The 19,724-nt window shown below is 38.4% G+C and overlaps 1 protein-coding gene and 1 pseudogene across 2 annotated transcripts in view; both read right to left on the minus strand.

Moving 5' to 3' along the window:
* Positions 1–7,515: 7,515 nt before the first annotated feature.
* LOC127662324 (solute carrier family 22 member 7-like) lies at positions 7,516–16,071 on the minus strand (annotated as a pseudogene).
* Positions 16,072–18,541: 2,470 nt separating this feature from the next.
* Positions 18,542–19,724, minus strand: part of ttbk1b (tau tubulin kinase 1b) — a 37,247-nt gene continuing 36,064 nt past the window's right edge. For both annotated transcript variants that reach the window (XM_052153382.1, XM_052153383.1), the window contains one exon: positions 18,542–19,634. In XM_052153382.1, the coding sequence (XP_052009342.1) occupies positions 19,190–19,634 (445 nt within the window). In that variant the 3' untranslated portion in view covers positions 18,542–19,189. The remainder of the gene's footprint in view (positions 19,635–19,724) is intronic.

The following is a 19,724-nucleotide window of genomic DNA, read 5'->3' on the forward strand; positions in this document are numbered from 1 at the left end:
TTTGTTTTGTTTTTTGAAGAGTGAAGAAAAAAAAATTTAAGACAAAAAAAAAATTTTGAAGAGAGAAAACTTTTATTTTTGAAGAGAGAAAAAAATGTAAGACATAGGCTCAGGAACAAACTGAGACACAAATGTTTTTTTTTTTTCACCTTGCGGTTCAGGGCTTCTGTAACTTACAATGGAAACTAATGGGGGGCAATTTTTAATGCTAAAATACCCACTATTTTAAAAGTGTATCCACAATATGTGAAATTATTTTAGTGTGATTAAATCGCTCACTAACCTTTTCTGTGTAAAGTTACAGGCAATTTTACAACTTTGTTGCCATGACAATGTAATGTCAACAAACCCTAAAAATATGGTAGAAATTATAATTTAAACCACTTTAAAGCTCAAATAATACATTCATTTTAACAGAAGAATTAATGTCAGTGCTAAAATTATACATTTCACATACACCACCCAAATATTGTCCACAATCCATTAATGTAATTGCCTCACTGTAACGTTGATTTTGGTTTGGTTTTGTGTGCGGTAATCAACATTTTGCCACAAATACTGTTGATTGAACTGAACTTGTATCGAACCCGTAATATTCCTTTAATGTAATGAAATAACGTTTTCTTTCCTTTTTTTAACCATGGCATTTGTACATTTTACAGTGTAGTTATTTATTTATTTATTTAAAAAAAAATTTAAACAATCAACATTTTGATGTGAAATAAATTATATAAATATATATATATATATATATATATATATATATATATATATATATATATATATATATATATATATTGAATAATTATTTTTAGAGCAGCATCTTAAATATATATATATATATATATATATATATATATATATATATATATATATATATATATATATATATAAGATGCTGCTCTAAAAAGAATTATTCAACTAGAAAAATGCAACAGAAACAAGAGAAACATATTCAAGTAGACTCCTCTGTATGCCTTTGTATTGAGGGCTGCAGATACCTAATCTAGAAAGCTTAATTTTAGTCTTTAAAATTTGTTTACTTTACAGTATTAAAGTATGTTGGCCTAGTTATGGAAATGTTTTATATACAGTATGGTAAATCATGATGAAAGGGCTAAATCAAGTGCTATCAACACAACATTTTGATTCAAATTCAGTGGGAGGATTATGCAGATAGTATAAAAAATAGCCAAGAAATACACATTCCCCACATTTGAGCTCAGATTAATTTTATGTAATTTAGATAAAATAAAATAAAAATCATAACATATTTGAACGATTAACTTTGACTTAATGAGTAAATAGAAGGTGATAGAGCCAGATAGAGTGAGTTTAAAAATTCAGAGAAAAGCAAAATAATGGTTATTCAATTTTATAAAAAATGTTTTACTTTGATACTTTGAATTTAATTACCTCAGTTGCCAAATCTGATTTGAATATGCTATTGGCATACTCCCATCTCTTCTGGCACTCCACTACAGAAAGCTCAGAAGTGTTTGTGTTGTTTCCCTGCACAGCAGGATAGGAGAACATGTGACAGGAAGCAGGGGACCCATCTTCCTGTTCTGGAATACTGATAGTCTCTCTGCCTTACTCGGATTCCATCAGCATCCAGAGAGCTGATATCACTTACTACTTATTAGGGTTAGGGTTAGGAATAGGGATAGGGATAGGGTTAGGTGTAGGGGTTAGGGTTAGGTTAGGGTTAGGGTTAGTTAGGGTTAGGTAAGGTTAGTGTTAGGGTTAGGTTAGGGTTAAGGTTAAGGTTAGGGTTAGGGTTTGGTTAGGGTTAGTGTTAGGTTAGGGTTAGGATTAGGCTTAGGTCAGGTTTAGGGTTAGGTTAGATTAGGGTTTGGGTTAGGTTAGGATTAAGGTTAGGGTTAGAGTTAGGTGTAGGGGTTAGGGTTAGGATAGGGTTAAGGTTAGTTAGGGTTGGGTTAGGGTTAGGTTAGGATTGGTTTAGGATAGGTTAGGGTTAGGTATAGGGTAAGGGTTAGGTTAGGGTTAGGTTAGGGTTAGGGTTAGGTTAGGTTAGGGTTACGGTTAGTGTTAGGGTTACTTACACATTCATTGCTCTGATCCATCCATCCATCCATCATCAACCGCTTATCCTGTGTACAGGGTCGCAGGGGTTAGGAGCCTATCCCAGCTAACATTGGGCGAAAGGCGGGGGACACCCGGACAGGTCGCCAGTCCATCGCAGGGCTTCATTGCTCTGATGTAGAATATAATTATCACATATACTGACATACTCAAAATAGGCATATCACTATGTCTCTCTCTCTTTCTCTTATACACACCATGCATATACTGTAGTACCCTAACTAAAAAAAAAATTACAGAAAACACTGTTTATAGAATTCTATACTCAGTATTTCCAGATTGTACATTAGCTTTTACCCTGAGTAAATAATCATCCAACACAAGGAATCTTTAAACCATGGGTTAGGGTTAGGGTAAGGGTTAGATTAGGGTTAGGGTTAGGTGTAGGGGTTAGGGTTAGGTTAGGGGTATGGTTAGTTAGGGTTAGGTAATTTTAGGGTTAGGGTTAGGGTTAGTTAGGGTTAGGTAAGGTTAGGGTTAGGTTGGGTTAGGGTTACTTACACATTCACTGCTCTGATGTAGAACATTATGTTCACATATACTGACATATTCAAATCAGGCATCTCTCTCTGTCGCTCTCTCTTTTTCTAATACACACCACTTATATACTGTAGTCCCCTAACTAACAAAAACATTAGGGTTAGGGATAGGGTTAGGTTAGGGTTAAGGTTATGGTTAGGGTTAGGTTAGCGTTAGGTTAGGGTTTGGGTTAGTTAGGGTTATGTTAGGGTTGGGTTAGGTTTAGGGTTTGGGTTAGGGTAGGTTAGGGTTAGGGTTAGGTGCAGGAAAAATGGTTTTAATTTTTTTGTGCCAGGAAAAGAATATAATATTATTTTCTTCCTTTAGGTAATACTGGCTCACGATTCTGGTTTATTTTGTATTGTTTTCTTTCTCCATAAACAATGTACCCAGTGAGAGAGAGAGAGAGAGAGAGAGAGAGAAAGAGAGAGAGACACCTCCTCTTAATACCCCACTCTTGAAGGTTATGTATTACTTTTTTTAAAATTTCTCCTATTTTTTTAAAAAACCAACATTGGAGACATGCATACTGGAATCCCTCTCCTATTAACCCATTCTCCCCTCCAAATATCTTCATGTTACCCTTTTGAATCCCTTCACCCCCTCCCTCCTGGTTAGGGGATTCACCTGGTCCGGTGCAGTAATCAGTTCATCCCCGTGGCCTGTCCACCTCACGTGTACGCCCTTGGTGGTTCTTCAGTTCAACCTTCACCACTGATGGCATAGCCCACTTAGGGATCCACTCTGCCACCATCCCAGGTTTCACCACCCTCCCATCTTCCAATTAGGTTAGGGTTAGGATCCACCCAGTAGGGTTAGGGTTAGGGTTAGGGTTAGGGTTAGGGTTAGGGTCCAATAAGGTTAGAGCTAGGTTTTGGGACAGCATTAAGACCCAGTAAGGCTAGGATAGGAGCTGAGATTAGAGACAGCATTAGGGCCCAGTAAAGTTAGGGTTAGGGCTAAAATTTAAGTCAGCATTAGGGTCTAATAAGGTTAGAGTTCGAACTAGATTTTGGGACAGCATTAGGGCCCAGTAAGATTAGGTTTAGAGCTAGGATTAGGGTCAGCTTTGAGGCCCAATTCAGTTGTAGCTAGAGCAAAAGTACGGGTCCATATTGAGGACCAGAGGGGTTAAGGCCAGTTTAAGATTGGGATTTGGTTTCAAAGTCACCCTCTAATTATAGTATTGGATAGATCTATTAATAGAGACATGGATATTAATCTTGTATAGCAGGGGTTTTATATTCTTGTCAAGTCATTTTATGACAATAGGGTTAAGATTAATAGGTGCCAACACCCCATATGTATAAATAATATAGATATAGATATATTATATATTTCATAAATATATTTATTAAAGTAAATAAATATACAGAACTAAAACCAGAGAGATTGCAGCTGTCAAATAAAAACCTCTTAAGTGCTATACATTTAAAAAACCAAGTTCTAATCAGTGCTCACAATCAAGTTCAAAAGGATTTTATAAAGAAAATAAAAGTTAATGGTATCGAGCCCCATAAGTGCTATTCTTCATATAAGTGCTCAAAATCAATCAAAATCAACCCATATCCAAATTTATTAAATTAAAGGACACAACCACACATATAAAAAAAGTTGTTTTTTATTCAATACCGGTCACTCCCCCTATACATATATATATATATATAAATATATTTGTTTTAAATTTGATATATTATCCCTATCTATCCCCCCACAAGGGTTAGGGTTATGGTTAGGGGTAGGGTTAGTTAGGGTTAGGTAAGGTTAGGGTTAGGGTTAGGTTAGGGTTATGGTTAGGGTTAGGTTAGGGTTACTTACACATTCACTGCTCAGATGTAGAACATTATGTTCACATATACTGACATACTCAAAACAGGCATCTCTCTCTTTCTCTCTCTCTTTTTCTAATACACACCACTTATATACTGTAGTACCCTAACTAACAAAAACATTAGGGTTAGGGTTAGGGTTAGGTTAGGTTAGGTTAGGGTTAGGGTTAGGTGTAGGGGTTAGGGTTAGGTTAGGGGTAGGGTTAGTTAGGGTTAGGATTAGGGTTAGAGTAGGTTAGGGTTAGGGTTAGGTGTAGGGGTTAGGGTTAGGGTTAAGCTAGGGGTAGTGTTAGTTAGGGTTAGATAAGTTTAGGGTTAGGGTTTAGTGTTAGGGTTAAGGTTAGGTTAGGATTAGCGTTAGTTATGGTTAGGTGAGGTAAGGTTAGGTTATGGTTAGGGTTAGGTTAGGGTTAAGGTAAGGTTTAGGGTTAGGGATAGGTTAGGGTAAGTTTTAGGGTTAGGGTTAGGGTGAGGTTTAGGGTTAGGGTAAAGTTAGGGTTAGGGTTAGGTTAGTGTTAGGGTTAGGGGTAGTGTAAGGTTTGGTTAGGGTTAGGGTTAGGGTTAGGGTAGGGTTAGGTTAGGTTAGGTTAGGTTAGGTTAGGTTGGGTTAGGTTAGGTTAGGTTTGGATTAGGGTTAGGGTTAGGGGTTAGTGTTAGGGTTAAGGTTAGGATAGGGTTAGCATTAGTTATGGTTAGGTTAGGTTAGGGTTAGGGTTAGGTTAGGGTTAAGGTAAGGTAAGGTTTAGGGTTAGGTTTAGGGTAAGGGTAAGGGTTAGGGTTAGGGTTAGGATGGGTTAGGGATAGGTTAGGGTAAGTTTTAGGGTTAGGTTTAGGGTTAGGGTGAGGGTTAGGGTTAGGGTAAATTTAGGGTTAGGGTTAGGTTAGTGTTAGGGTTAGTGTAAGGTTTGGTTAGTGTTAGGGTTAGGGTAGGGTTAGGTTAGGTTAGGTTAGGTTAGGTTAGGTTAGGTTAGGTTAGGTTAGGTTAGGTTAGGTTAAGTTAGGTTGGGTTAGGTTAGGTTAGGTTTGGATTAGGGTTAGGGGTTAGTGTTAGGGTTAAGGTTAGGTTAGGGTTAGGTTAGATTAGGTTAGGTTAGGTTAGGTTAGGTTAGGTTAGGGTTAGGGTTAGGTTAGGGTTAAGGTAAGGTTTAGGGTTAGGGATAGGTTAGGGTAAGGGTAAGGGTTAGGGTTAGGATGGATTAGGGTTAGGTGGGTTAGGGTTAGGGGTTAGGGTTACTAAAACATTCACTACTCTTATGTAGAACATTATGATCACATATACTGACATACTCAAAACAGGCATCTCTCTCTGTCTCTCTCTCTTTCTCTTATACACACCACGCATATACTGTAGTACCCTAACTAACAAAAACATTACAGAAACACTGTTTATACAATTCTACACTCAGTATTTCCAGATTTAACATTAGCGTTTACCCTGAGTAAATAATCATCTAACACAAGGAGTCTTTAAACCACTTTTAAAAGGTTTCACCTCATACTAACTGTTTGATTGGATATCTTTCTACTAAATAAATGAATAACATGAGTTAACAGGAGAGTACATAGTCTGATGGGCTACAAAAGCATATATATAAAATGTGTGTTAAAACCTTAAATTAGCATAATTAGCTAATTTTGTAGTTGCTATTTATAGTAAACAACAATTGATATTATAAGGAAGAAAATGCCCTGATTGTGATGTAACACCAATAGTAAAATCAGAATTTGACCACATTGATGAGAGAATCGCTGCAATCTTAACCGGTCTGGCCTAAAGATTAGTGATCATCAGCATGTGGTATTTTTACAGAGTTCAAAATGTCAAACTACATGACACCTGTCTGCATCCTGTGTTACAGTTCAACATTCTTTCTCAGAGGTCTGGCACTGCTGCCATCTAGAGTATTTGTCATGTAGTATGATTATTGGAAGGACTGAAGATTTATAAACACAATAATGCATCCATTCTCTCCAGCAGAAAGATTTACAAGAAAATATGTGTCTAACTGCATTGAAATCACTAAATAAATACAGCTTATTTAAGCACATTTCATAAATATCAACTACATAAATGTATAATTAAATGTATTTTGGTCATACAAAAGACATTAATTGGTGTATCCAGTAAAAAATCACAGTGTTTCATTCAGGAACAGGCCTTGCTCAAGGTCACAATAGTGATAGTTATTGGATCACTAGTTATAAAGTTTAGATAGTCAGCAAGATGTTGATAAAAAAAAATAAAAATGTTGTCAATGCATGTGGCAATTTTTTCCTCATTCCGGCACAGTGTTGTTTACTAATGACGATGTATTTCCAAAATCTCTGGAAGAATATAAGATGTATAAATAATGTATAATACATAATAAGTTGTTTAATAATATATTTGTAATCTTTCAGACACTGCAGGCCAATATCTATAATTTTAGATTAATATAGCAATTTAATTTAGATGTTTTTCATCAAAAGCTTTTTATTTGCAAAATGGAGCGGGAAAGGAATTTTGGGAACAAAAACATTTTTATTGGAAGAGCCAAAAAATACAAAAATTAATTATGATAAAAAAAAAACATGGGAAAAGGTAACAAAACATTGCACTTTACATATATGTCTATAAATGTGTCTGGAAATAAAATAAATCATTTATTTAAAAGATAAGTTGGTGCTGTCCACTGTGGGGTGTGTCTTGGAAAGAGACTACCTAAATACATGGAGAAAGTTAAATATAATTATATTACATAAACTGCAAAAAAGAACTGACTTATCTAGGTGTCTTGATATCTAAAGGCAATACAGGTAAAGAGGTGAATGATCTAACCCTTTTTTTTTTTAAACCAGGTAGAATTGAGTTCAGGTTCAAATTGATGGATTTCTAAGAATGACCCAGAATGCACTTATAACTGTGAATAAATATGAAGACTGTATCTACCGGATGTGTGAACAAATGATTTACCAGAAAATATTTATTTAAAATATATATTTATTTATAATATTCATGCAACACACTCAAACCCCAAGAGTGTATTGCTTTTATAAATGAGGCAAGTAGCATTTAAAATTACTAAAGTGATGTGTGTGTGTTTGACTCATTGAGCTGTGTCTGCAGTGGCTTCTTTAAAGGGACTCCACTGTGATCCTCCGATGTGATATAGACAGATTCCTTTCTGTAAAGAATAAATAAATAATAAAACTGAGATGATGGCATTTAAAGCTGCTACTGCTAAAACATAAAAGCAAAAAAATGATAGTTTTGTGAACATTTTTCTTATACCTCATCTCTTCAATATCTTCGATGGTTTCTGGCAATCTTATGTTGTTGGTTTCAGTGAGAAGCCAAACAATGAGACCAGAGGTGATGGCAAATGCGCAGAAGACCATCTGTAGGAGGAGTGTCCATACACCTTCTAAAAGCATCATAAGAGGAGAAATGGATGCTCCCAGTCGAGCCATGAAATTGGTGTTTCCAAGCCCATTCTGCCTGTAGACAAGAAGGAAAAAATAGGGGATATTTTCAAAACCAAGTGATTTGAAAAGTGGTCTAATGGTGCTATTAAACAAGGTAAGATGGTAACTAAACATGGTACAACACAGAATGTTTGGTTCCAGCATTGTTTGGAATAGTAGGTGTGATGATGTTGATGAGGATGCAGAATCCTGTAAGTACCAGTGTTCCTGTTTGACAGAGTCTATGGGCAACTTTGTTGAGACAGTAGTAGATGAGGATTTTTGCAGGCACCTCTATGGAGGCATATATGAAGTGTGTCAGGTAAAGATCGAGTCCAAAGCCAGTGATATTAAAGCTGATGCCATAGTATGTAGCTGCAACTCCATACCTGAATGAGGGGAGGGAGAATATGAGCTTAAATTGATGGCTGCCTGTTTATAATGCTTTTTCCATCCACATACACACTGAAAGAAACCCTTTACAAGACTACAAAATAATATTCTCAGACAGACACATACAGACCTACCACACTATGCCTATAAAGACGCAAGTCTCCTTAGTTGAGTGGTTTTAAACAGTTTTAAACAGATAATATGTTTTTACCACATTGCATTAATTACCACATACGTAAACGTTAAAATTACGTTGTTCACGAATACTTAAACGATTGCCAGAAAATATAAAAAATAAAAATGACAAGTAGGACCCTGGATACCTCTGACTTGACTCTGGATGTGAAGTCTCGTCTCATTAAAGCTAGCACATTATATGCCGTGCCTGACTTTCCGTTGGCAGCTATGAGCCATCGTGCTGATTCAGGGATCCACCTATGAAAATATTAACCAATCATTCTATCCACACAGTACATTCAGCACATCAGTCAATAATCAACCAATGAAATTGATCATTGGAAACTGATTATAGTAATAGTTACATCAGAGAAACATTAGTGAAAGACATTACTTTTATTTCTTTCTTTAAAATATATCTCAATTTTAAAGCTATTTTAACAGGCCATGTCCCAAAAAGAGCCAGATGAATGTGTATTTATGTGAAAGAGATCAGGTGTCTCAGAAATACAAAATTATTTGTAAAAAAAACAAAACAAAACATGCATGCTGTTCCCTTACCACCAGGTGACCGCAGAAAGAAGAAGAGATGTGACCATATGCATCCTCCAATGAGGCAAAGCCTGCCAGCTGCATGTTGCCTGCAGCCCAGGAAATACTGACAAACACTCCAATAAATGTGCAGTGTTCAGTATCCATCCACTCAATAATTGCAGAACAAATATGCACTTTAGTCAAACATTGCAAAAATATTCTGTAAACACTGATATAGGCATACTACATTTCTTCCCTTTTTCCAGACTAAAACACTGTGAATTGAAAAGCATTGAGTATTACCTTTGAGAAAACTGCAGTGTTGAGCAAACTGGCCCGAGATGAACATCCTTGTCAATAGAGGACTCTTTATGTAGGCTTAGCATCTGTGTTGTTTTGAGGTGAGATGAAGTATAGAGCAAAAGCTTGGAGAAAAAGGGGTAAAAAAGGAGAGAAAGACATACTGAGAACAATTGATATGTTACAGACATAACATAGCAAACATAATGAAGGCACTGGCCCTACTGAATACTATAGATAAGACATAGGACACCAGCAGTATGTTTCTCCGACCATACCTAAATAGCCAGCACACAGTAAACCATGACCCTTCAGAGCAATAATACATTTAATTTGATACTTGATAGGATAATTTATTTTACTCTCTCTCTCTCTCTCTCTCTCTCTGTGGTACTAATGTATTATCCTGCTCCAGTCTGAAAGGAATATTTAGTCCCCCCATTTATCCATATGACCCTGTTTTCATACGATAGCTTTGTGTGAGTAGAAACTCAGATTCTGAATATCAGATTCAGCCCATTATTGCATCTCAATTCAAAAGTGATACATCAACATCACTGATGCCAAAACAAAACTGAAAAGGGACACCCCTATGAATTCAGATGTGAAATTGGACTAGATATACATTTTGCTGCTTCAAATTGGAATGTCCATTCGGGGAGGAGGCTGCACCAAAAATAACCCTTGATGAGCAATATGGTAGAGAAGAAGAGTACTGGTCATAGAGATCAGGCAGACAAAATGTCATTTCATATGGATACATTTTATGCTATTTATTACAGATTTCAGTTGGACTCTAATATTTATCTTTAGTAAAAGACAAATGATTTATGCATAATCCATAAAAATGTTACCTCTAAATCTGATCCCTTTTTCTCATTTTACATTTATGCATTTGGCAGACGCTTTTATCCAAAGCGACTTACAGTGCACTTATTACAGGGACAATCCCCCTGGAGCAACCTGGAGTTAAGTGCCTTATTCAAGGACACAATGGTGGTGGATGTACGGCTCGAACCAGCATCCTTCTGATTACCAGTTATGTGCTTAGACCACTACACCACCACCACTCCCTCCAAGCCTATTTTTTTTTCCAATTAGGTGGAACAAAAGTATTTATTAACTTAATTATTCAATCTCCTCTGTTGGGATAGGGCTAACCTTAACCAAACCTAACCTAACCCACAATTTAACACAAATTTAACCATCCTCTTCAGCGACTTCCTGCAGATTGGAATTGTGGTTGTTAGGTGAAAAAAAGGATCTGTATGACCTTTGCTCCATCCAATTATGGTCCATTGATACAAATCAGGCTGGGAGGATCCTGCACCAGAGATTATTGTTGAGCATTGTTGTGCAAAAGAGAGAGCGAGAGAGCACTGGTCTTAGGGATCAAGGGTACAGTTCATGTTTCTCATTATTTATTATTAAATCTTTTGCAAGGTTTCTTAACTTTGTTGACACTTGATCTGCCAATGTTTGTTAAAAAGAATAGAATTTAAGTTTTTAAGGTTTCTTCTTTAAGGATCAATGTCTGTCTAACTTGTCACAGAGCAATCCAAAGAACACACTTCCAGCCATGACACCAAAATATGGTGATAGATGATTTGGCCAGTCCCCTTTTATCAAAAACTTAATCAAACTGATAGAGAGAAAATATGAGTGGTGAGAGGGGTATAAAGGGACTATAAATGGCCTTGGTGGTTATGAGACTTTACCTGTATGGCCAGAGTGATGATAAATGTGCTGTTGTCATCCTCTCATCCATTCTGGCACTGAAAAACAGCAACCTCTGGAGGGCTGGAGAAGTTTGACAGCAGGTGGAACTGAGGATGGGAGAACAAGTGACAAGAAGTAGGAGTCCTGTCTTCCTGTGCTGGATTACTGACAGTCAGTCTCTGCTCCCTACTCAGATTTACAATGATTCCCTCTGCTTCCATATGGCTGATGTCACAATGATGAGATGGGATGGCAGCGATAAAGTTGTTTTACAGGAAGTGACAAGGGATAGTGATCCGAGGAATGACAAGTGTATATGGCCCAACCCCTCTATCTCTGCGAGAATTACCCAATTGATCTAATATACATACAGTACATACATACATACTGTATATACCCTGATCAGCTACAACATTAAAACTACTGACAGGTGAAGTGAATAACATTTATTATCTCATTAAAATGGCACCTGTCAAGGAGTGGGATATATTAGGCAGCAAGTGAACAGTCAGTTCTTGAATATCATGTGTTGGAAGCAGGAAAAATTATGCTATTTTGGTTCGCTATATGCAACGCAAATTTAAATTAATTTAATTAAATTGCATACTGTTCAGGACACTTTGAGTCATTTAAGGGTTAAACTTCTGACACACTGTGTCACGTGACCAAACACCATGATGTTGATTACCGTGAACTGCTTCTTTGGGCACAGCACCAACAAAAGTACCTCTGTTAAGAAACCTTTTCACTGAAACATGTTTGGTTGTAAAGAGCAGCATCTCTAGTTTTGTTTAATATGCTGCTTTAAATATTTTGTAAATTTTTCGTGCTTTGGCGCGCTGATAAACATGAAGTACTCGGATGAGTGCTATTGAGCAGTTTTCACAGTAACAAATCTGTGGGTCATTTTGCTTTTTGATATACATTTTGTTATATTTTATTTTGAAATCACTGTACAATATGATTCTATTCATTAACATTAGTAAATTAATTCCTATATATTTACTGTGATTTTCATATTGGGAATAAATGTATTCATGCAAAAGCTGACAAATGTTGCTTTAAGAGGCTTTATGTGGATGAAAATAAGGTGCATTTCGAACTTTTCTGAGACCAGTGCAGACAGACAGCACACTGGAAGTTAATTAATTCACTAAATAGTGAGAAAGAGAGCAAGGGTTCATCCTATAGCTTTCTATGAAGTGCATTCACTCCTAAAATCTGACCAAAAGATCTGTTTCAGGCTGAAGATGATGTTTGGACCAATCAACGTGTTTGGCAGACATGGGACAATGATAATCAGAACATAAAAAATTGAATTTAACATGGTTTGCAGTGATTTGATTATGCTGGCCATTACTTGTAATCAGAATTATTTATTTGGATTTATAGAAAATCCAAATAAATCTCAAAAAGTCTCAAAAACATAATCATACATTCCTAGACACAAACCATTTGATTAAAACAAAATCTGACTTTCGCTTGCTTGGTATTACTTAAAATTTCACAACTTAGTCCTGCTGTCCACATATGTTGGCAAATATTTTTTGTAAAACTATTTGCTCTAGAATGTTTTTTTTTTTTTTTGTCTGTTGTTTGTTTATTAGGTGCATCTTTTTACAAATCATAAAGGGAAATGAAAAATGAATAAAGGGCTGAGGACATGTGTGAAACACCATTTACTATTTGAATAAATCATTTTGCCTTGGCTTAACCTGGAGTTATTGTACTGTTGGACTCAGTGAACTCTGAAAACATTGTGTAAAAAACACAAAATTTGTATTTATTTTTTAGTAATTTATTGTACTCTCCCTTACTTTTTGCACACGTTTGCACATACACTTTATATAGGTATGTTATTTAGTCTGTGTAGTTTCATGTGGCTCTGTGCTTGCCATATGTTGTTTTATGTAGCACCATGGTCCTGGAGGAACGTTGTCTCGTTTCACTGTGTACTATACTAACTGTATATGGTTGAACGACAATAAAAAGTTATCTTTTGAGTTGAAAGTCCATTCCTTCACCCTACATTAGCCTCATAGCTGGCATTAGACCACTGGGGGTACAACACACTGTATTAAATGTGTCCCTCTTAACACAACACTGAACCAACCGCTGAAATGGCCAGGTCTTTGGCTCCTCAGTGCGAAACCTGAATGTTTGTTTGCAAGCAACACTCCTTTTATACCCTTATGTCCGGGGGAGTGGCATGCAAATCCCACTCGCCAATTCACATGGGCCTTTTCTCAAAGATCAGAGATGTCTGGGCTCCCAAGGGTGACCCCTAGTTTCAACTCATCAACAAAACGTCTCGTTCCCTCCATCGGGGAACAGAGGTTACTACATCAGTAACCGAGACGCTTTCTGTTCTGTTGAACACTTTTATAATATCATTGAACCGAAAGCCTTAAGTATGATAAAGCAGCTTGTGCAATCGCACTGATAAAAAATAGAAAGCTGTTTTATCTGTGATTGTCTTCTTGTCTTTGCTCTTTAAAAACACGATTATACATTTTCAACACTGTTGTAAAATTTCCAAGAAAGAACAGAGGCCAGAAATTGACACTCACCTGTACTTTAGTTTAAAGATTCCAGTGTGCAGGTGTTCCTCATTGAGTGCCGTGGTGGTGGAGAGCTTTGACAACCAGAGTCAAAAAGTCAGAAGGTTGGAGGTTATACACCAACAGCACTTCACAAATTAAGGCTAAATGAAGCCCCTACCCAATCTTCCTTTCCTCTCTCTTTCTCTTTCAGACACAGAATGATGCTGTTTTGGCTGCTGAGTAACTTTTCTTCAGTCAAAGCATTTTTGTCTTTCTAATTACTGTATGGTCAAGCCATGGTTAAAAACATGAACCAATATCAAAGTTTGAAGCTGACTTTTTTGGGGAATAGTTCACCATTTGGATTCACTCTTGAACTCAAATCCCAATCAAACAAATTAGATTGGAGTATGCTGACAAGCAGCTAATGTGTAGAATCACTGTAATGCCAACTAACAGGTATTTTCAGCCACATTATTTACAAAAGTTGCAGCACCAGGACCTGACCAATAACAGAATGAGATTCTACCCCAGCATTCCATATTTAACTTCAAATTACTGGAGAAGACCTAAATAAGTTTATTACAATTATTTTTAAAATTCTCTTTTGGTCTTAATCATGTAGAAAGAACACAACCTGTAGAAAAAAGGAGATTTTTTTCCAAGTATCAATCTCATCTTGACAGCTGTCATTGCTGGAATAAGGTTTTCTGTCCAAAATTTGAACTTTAAAATAACTTATTCTGTGGAGTGTTTTTACAGTTTAACTTATCTTGTTTCTAGTCCAAAGTACAAATAAGTTCCCCATTCATCCCTTCAGTTCATTAATCAGTTCAAGGGACACAAAGATCACATAGTGTTCTAGTTTTCATAATTTTCCCAGTTGACCCAAAACCATTTTATAGCTGGTTTTCAGTAAACCTTCAACTGATCAGCCATAAATTACATATAAAACTAACATACAACAGAACGTTCATGACCTGCTGTTGTTATCAGTATTCTTCAGTAAAAGGGTAACAGATGAATCTAAACATTTATCACTGAAAAGTTCTAGAGAATACTAAAATCTAAGGTGTTGTGATCACATAGTGTTCTAGCTTTTCTGTGATTGTTTCAATTTCAGAACTGGTTTTCAGACAATAATCAATGTATCAGCTTCAAAATATTTCAGGATAAATAACAGTGAAGACATTTAGCCATTTTTATATTTTAAAAACTATTTAGTTGTTAAATTGGCCCACATTTCAATTTTTTTACTGAAAGGTTTCAGCATGTATTAAGACGGATTTAAATACCCATGGTTGGTGTCAGTGTTGTCTGGCAGCCTCTGATAGAATCCAGACTGAGAATGAAACTGTGATGGAACTTCTGTTTATTGACTGGCATCAATGATATTTGTAATGCCTTTTTATTGTATAACTCAGAAAGGTTTCTCTTCACATTCACGGAAATTCTCTCTTTCTCAATGGACACAAAGGAATGCACTGAAGAGCTGTCTTTGCCTTATATTGTTGGTATTAAGAGCAGAAAGAGTCTTCTGGATTCTCCGCAGATAGAACATTCTGGAACATATTGCAGAACGTATTTCCCTGTATTCTCATTCAAAGAACAGCATGCAATGGTTCTGTAGTGGGAATGGTTAAAAAAAGCATTCCCTTTAAGTTAATGTGCACACAAGTACAGTATGTAGAACTCACAAATAACACTGGCTAGTGTGCACTAATGACAGTCTCTGCTTCCTACAGTTTTGACAATCTTCAGAGATGTTCAGGCTTGAATCCAAGCACTGGATGAGAAAACACACCAAATGACTAGAGCAGGCAGGTAGAAACAATCTGTGATAGCACCTTAGTTCTGGGGATGGCCCAAAACCAGTGGGCGGTCCACCACTTTCTGTTGTTGACTAGGTAGGCCCAACTTGCGGCATAGCAGCTTCCGGTGGCAGTCCTCCAGAAATATGAGAAGCTGCAGCGAACCATCCTGCAGCAGGTCGGTCGCAGCCCAGAACAGCATCGCCAGTGGTTCCGTTCTCTGGTTCATGGTGAGCTCGTCAGCCCATTTGTCATTGCGAACAGCTATGTGACTCCTGCCGGCGATGGGTGCAGACAGCCGAACGCGACGCTGGGGCAGTAGTAGATCTAGTGGTGCTGGAGCATTTTATCACCTGGCTACCAAATGGGAAAGCGGAATGGGTCCAGTGTCTCCACCAGGTGTTGCTGGATGTAGCCGTCCAGCTGGCTGAGGACCATTTAGCGGCAGTTCAGGAGGTCAGAAGTTGTGCCCCATAAACCGGTTCCCTGGGCCCCGGTCCTAGGATCTTTTAACCCACCGGTTTCTCCTATCTCTCCCACTCTGTTCCCCAAAGATGGTGAAACCTCTCCCACAGGTGTGGGCGTGAAGACTGGGCCGGTCTGCTGGAGCTGCAGGGAACCTGGGAACTTCCAGGACCAATGCCTTGTGATGGAGGTGGGGACATTGGTCCGGATCCCTGATGTGCCACAGGCCATCCCCGATCGAGCAGGAGCCTACCGGATACCTGTGATTATTAAGGCGGGTACATACCAAGCCTTGGTGGATTCAGGTAGTAATCAAACCTCCATTTACCAAAGCTTGGTTCAATCCGAGGCTTTGGGAACAGACCAAATGGTGAAGGTAAGGTGTGTGCACATGTATGTTCAAAATGACCCTTTAGTGAATTTAGTGTCATAATTCAATTTCGGGGATAATAGCATAGTGTCAAGGCTGTGGCTAGTCCCTGCCTCACCCATCCACTAATTTTGGGTACTAATTGGCCGGAATAGTGCAGGGTCGCCTACACGGCTCCACGTCTGGATGACCCAAGGGAGGGGGAAGCCACGACCCATAGTGGATACCCTGCAGGGGATTTCCTCTGGAGCAGACATGAGACTAAACCCTTAGGCCAGCCTTTGACCATGTAAATGTGATTGATGTTAACGGCTCCAGCCAGCCATTCAATATCATGCCCATATTACTAAGAAACGGCTGTATCGAGTAACGCAGGACACAAACAACCCAACTGTTAGTACCGAAGAACCATCGGGAAGTGTTATTCCAGATGGCTAATTATAATCCAATGGCGGGTCACTTAGGGCAGGAAAAAACACAAATCTGTCTGATGACCCGTTTCCATTGGCCGGGCATTCTCAGACCGGAGGTGAACTTAAAAGCCATCAATCGAGTCACCCCTCGCTTGCAGAGACCACCTCTCACAGTCACAAGTTACGGAGGTTGTCAGGTTATAAGGAGAATTCTCTGACGTGTTCTTGCCTCTTCCTGGTCATACAAAAAAGTGGTTCGAGAAGAATTAAAGGCCATGCTAGATATGGGATTAATAGAAGAATCCCACAGTGACTGAGCCAGCTGGTCCCGAAGAGTGTCAGTTTGGTCCGTTTCTGTGTGGATTATAGTAAAGTCAATGCAGTGTCTAAATTTGATGCGTACCCAATGCCTCAGATTGTTGAACTTTTATTCGACACTGGATTTAACAAAGGGATATTGGCAGATCTGCTTAACTCCCATGTCCCGTGAGAAGACAGCATTTTCCACACCGATCGGATTACACCAATTCGTGATGCTTCTGTTTGGTTTGTTTAGGGCCCCGGCTGTTTCAGCGGGTCAGGTCCAGTGGACGGAGCCGTGTCAGCAGCCGTTCACATGGGTGAAAGCTGCACATTGTGGCAGGCTGTTGTTACACTCTCCTGACTTCTCTCTCCCATTTATATTACAGACAGATGACAGGGGGTTGGGAGCAGTAATTTCCAAGATGGTGGAGGGGAGGAGCATCCCTGACTGTACATTATTCGTAAATTCTCATTGAGCGAGACTAGGTACAGCAGGATTGAGAAGGAGAGTTTGGCCATCAAGTGGGCGATCCTCACCCTCCGGTACTATCTGCTATGGCATGCTTTCACCCTCTGTTCGGACCACGGCACACTCCAGTGGCCCCATCGCATAAAGGATCCCAATGTGCGAATCACTCATTGGTATCTGGCTCTCCATCCTTTATAGGATCCAGGGGCGCAAGTGGCTGTGGCAGATTCCCTTTCTAGAAATGGGGGTTTGGGGGTGATAGGCCAGAAGCACTCCCCGGCCAGAGTTGGACGATAGGGGGTATGTGGAGATATGGGCATGGCCGAGTGACGTCTGTGGAGAGCAAGGCGGGGAGAGTGGGAATGGTAAGGACTGACACCTGTGGAAAATTATCTCTGGCAGCTGTTTTGCATTAACAGTGATCAGGGAGATGACTTGAAACTGAAAACGCTGTGGATGGCAGCAGTACTTTACGTTTGTGTGAAACCTTATAAATAAGCACTTTACATTGAGTTTTGTTTGAAAGCTGAAATAAATCAACCTGAAGAGTGAAGCTGGTTTCCGCGTCCTAATTTTCCCCCTTTTACTGACCTAAGAGTGTCACAAGTAGTCCTATTGTCATACATTAATCTTTTTTTAAACCTTTGTTGTTTTCAAAAAAAATATAAAAGTGTTTTCAAAAGTGCTGCTTATATTATCTACAGTTTTGCAAAAGACCAACAGAAACAGATGAGCATATCAAACACATGCCATTAGAGCAGTGATGGTCCAGGATTTGATAACAAATCCATTTTGCAGACAAGTGTCACAGATGGATTGTCCCAGAGAAAATAATCATATACAGTGGGAAGGGACAAGATGATTAAATGATTGACATTAAATTGTAGCAACAGAGTTAGTCAGCTTAGTTCTGAGAAGAGGTTAAATTTTTTTTAGGCCTATTTCAGATTTTTTGCTACATTCTGCATAGAAGCACCAAGTTGTAGGTGCAAGTGACTATTATTATTATTTGTATTTATTTTTTTATTAATAAAAACACAGAAATTGAATGTGGAAACTGACTTTAAAGACTGTCCCACAAAATGACAAGTGGAATATTAAGTGTATTAGGGACTTTCAAAATGACTTAAATTTCTGCAAGTGTGAATAAAGATTTATTTTTTCAGATTCTAACATTATGATGTTGGTCAAAAATATGGTGGAAATCATATTTCATTAAAATAACAGTATGTATCTGCAGTCATTTACTTAAACCAGATCTGAACATGGATGGAAAGTGTTTTCAAGCCAGAACAAGAAGTTTAACACATTTGATGTGATTGGTAGTTATTCAGTATATTTGACATGACAGTAGTGTTTGCACCGTGTAGAGGAGGGTATAGCCTGTGGAAGCTTTTTTGTGATGGCAGCAATTATTTCCTTTGCAGGTTTAAGGCATATGAGGTGTGTTCATCAGTCCAACACACTTCATTAATGACAACTTCCCCATGCACATAATTTTGTACAATCCCTGTGCATGTATGTTTGTAAATGTCATAGGTTCTCTTCATCAGAGGTATTTAAGTAACCACTGCAGTCACTAGGCTAAATAAAGAACATTTCCATCCATATTGTTTGGTTGAGTTTGCTGTGGTTCATGAGAGGTTCTCAGTCCAACACAGATGATTTGGAGAGGGATTGTTATGAGCTAGCAGTTTCTAAATGGTGATGCCTAGGATAATGGAAGGACTAGAGCTTTCAGAGAGGATAGAACGATCATTGGGAGGAATAACGTCCTTGTTCAACATGCTGTAATTATCTAATTTTAGTCTTTGATTCTAGTGGATCTTTCTTCCCTTTTTGGGGTGTGGTTGATGAGTGGAGTTTGTTCTTTTTTGGGGTGGGGTCCTGAGGTTTGGATTTGGACTGTGATGGGCAAGAAGGTCTGGGCTGCTGGGGTTGTCGTTGCGTTTCATTGGCTGCAGGTTGTCGCCGGATGCGCTGGGGGGAGGGGCTATCAGTGCGAGAGGTGGTGTAACTTCGAGGGGAGGTGCTACTGCTTCTGGGGACATTAGGAGCTGAGGTACGAGATAAGGTACGTGTGGCGGTCCAACTTCCTTGTGAGCGTGAGGGGCCTGAGGAAGGAGGATGGGGTGGAAGTGTTTTAGAGGGGCGGAGCTGAGGTTTCGGTGGTTGCTGATGGATATTTGTGTGCAGACTTGAAGATTTTTGCATCCTGGGATTGACAGAACCGTTGGTTCTGTTGGAAAGAGAAAATAAAGAGTCATTAGTTTCCTAGATTTACGCTGCTAAATAAGAGGAAACGCCTCATCATAGTCTGTGAAAAGGG

The sequence above is a fragment of the Xyrauchen texanus genome, chromosome 22 (assembly GCF_025860055.1).
Source record: "Xyrauchen texanus isolate HMW12.3.18 chromosome 22, RBS_HiC_50CHRs, whole genome shotgun sequence".
Classification (NCBI taxonomy): domain Eukaryota; kingdom Metazoa; phylum Chordata; class Actinopteri; order Cypriniformes; family Catostomidae; genus Xyrauchen; species Xyrauchen texanus.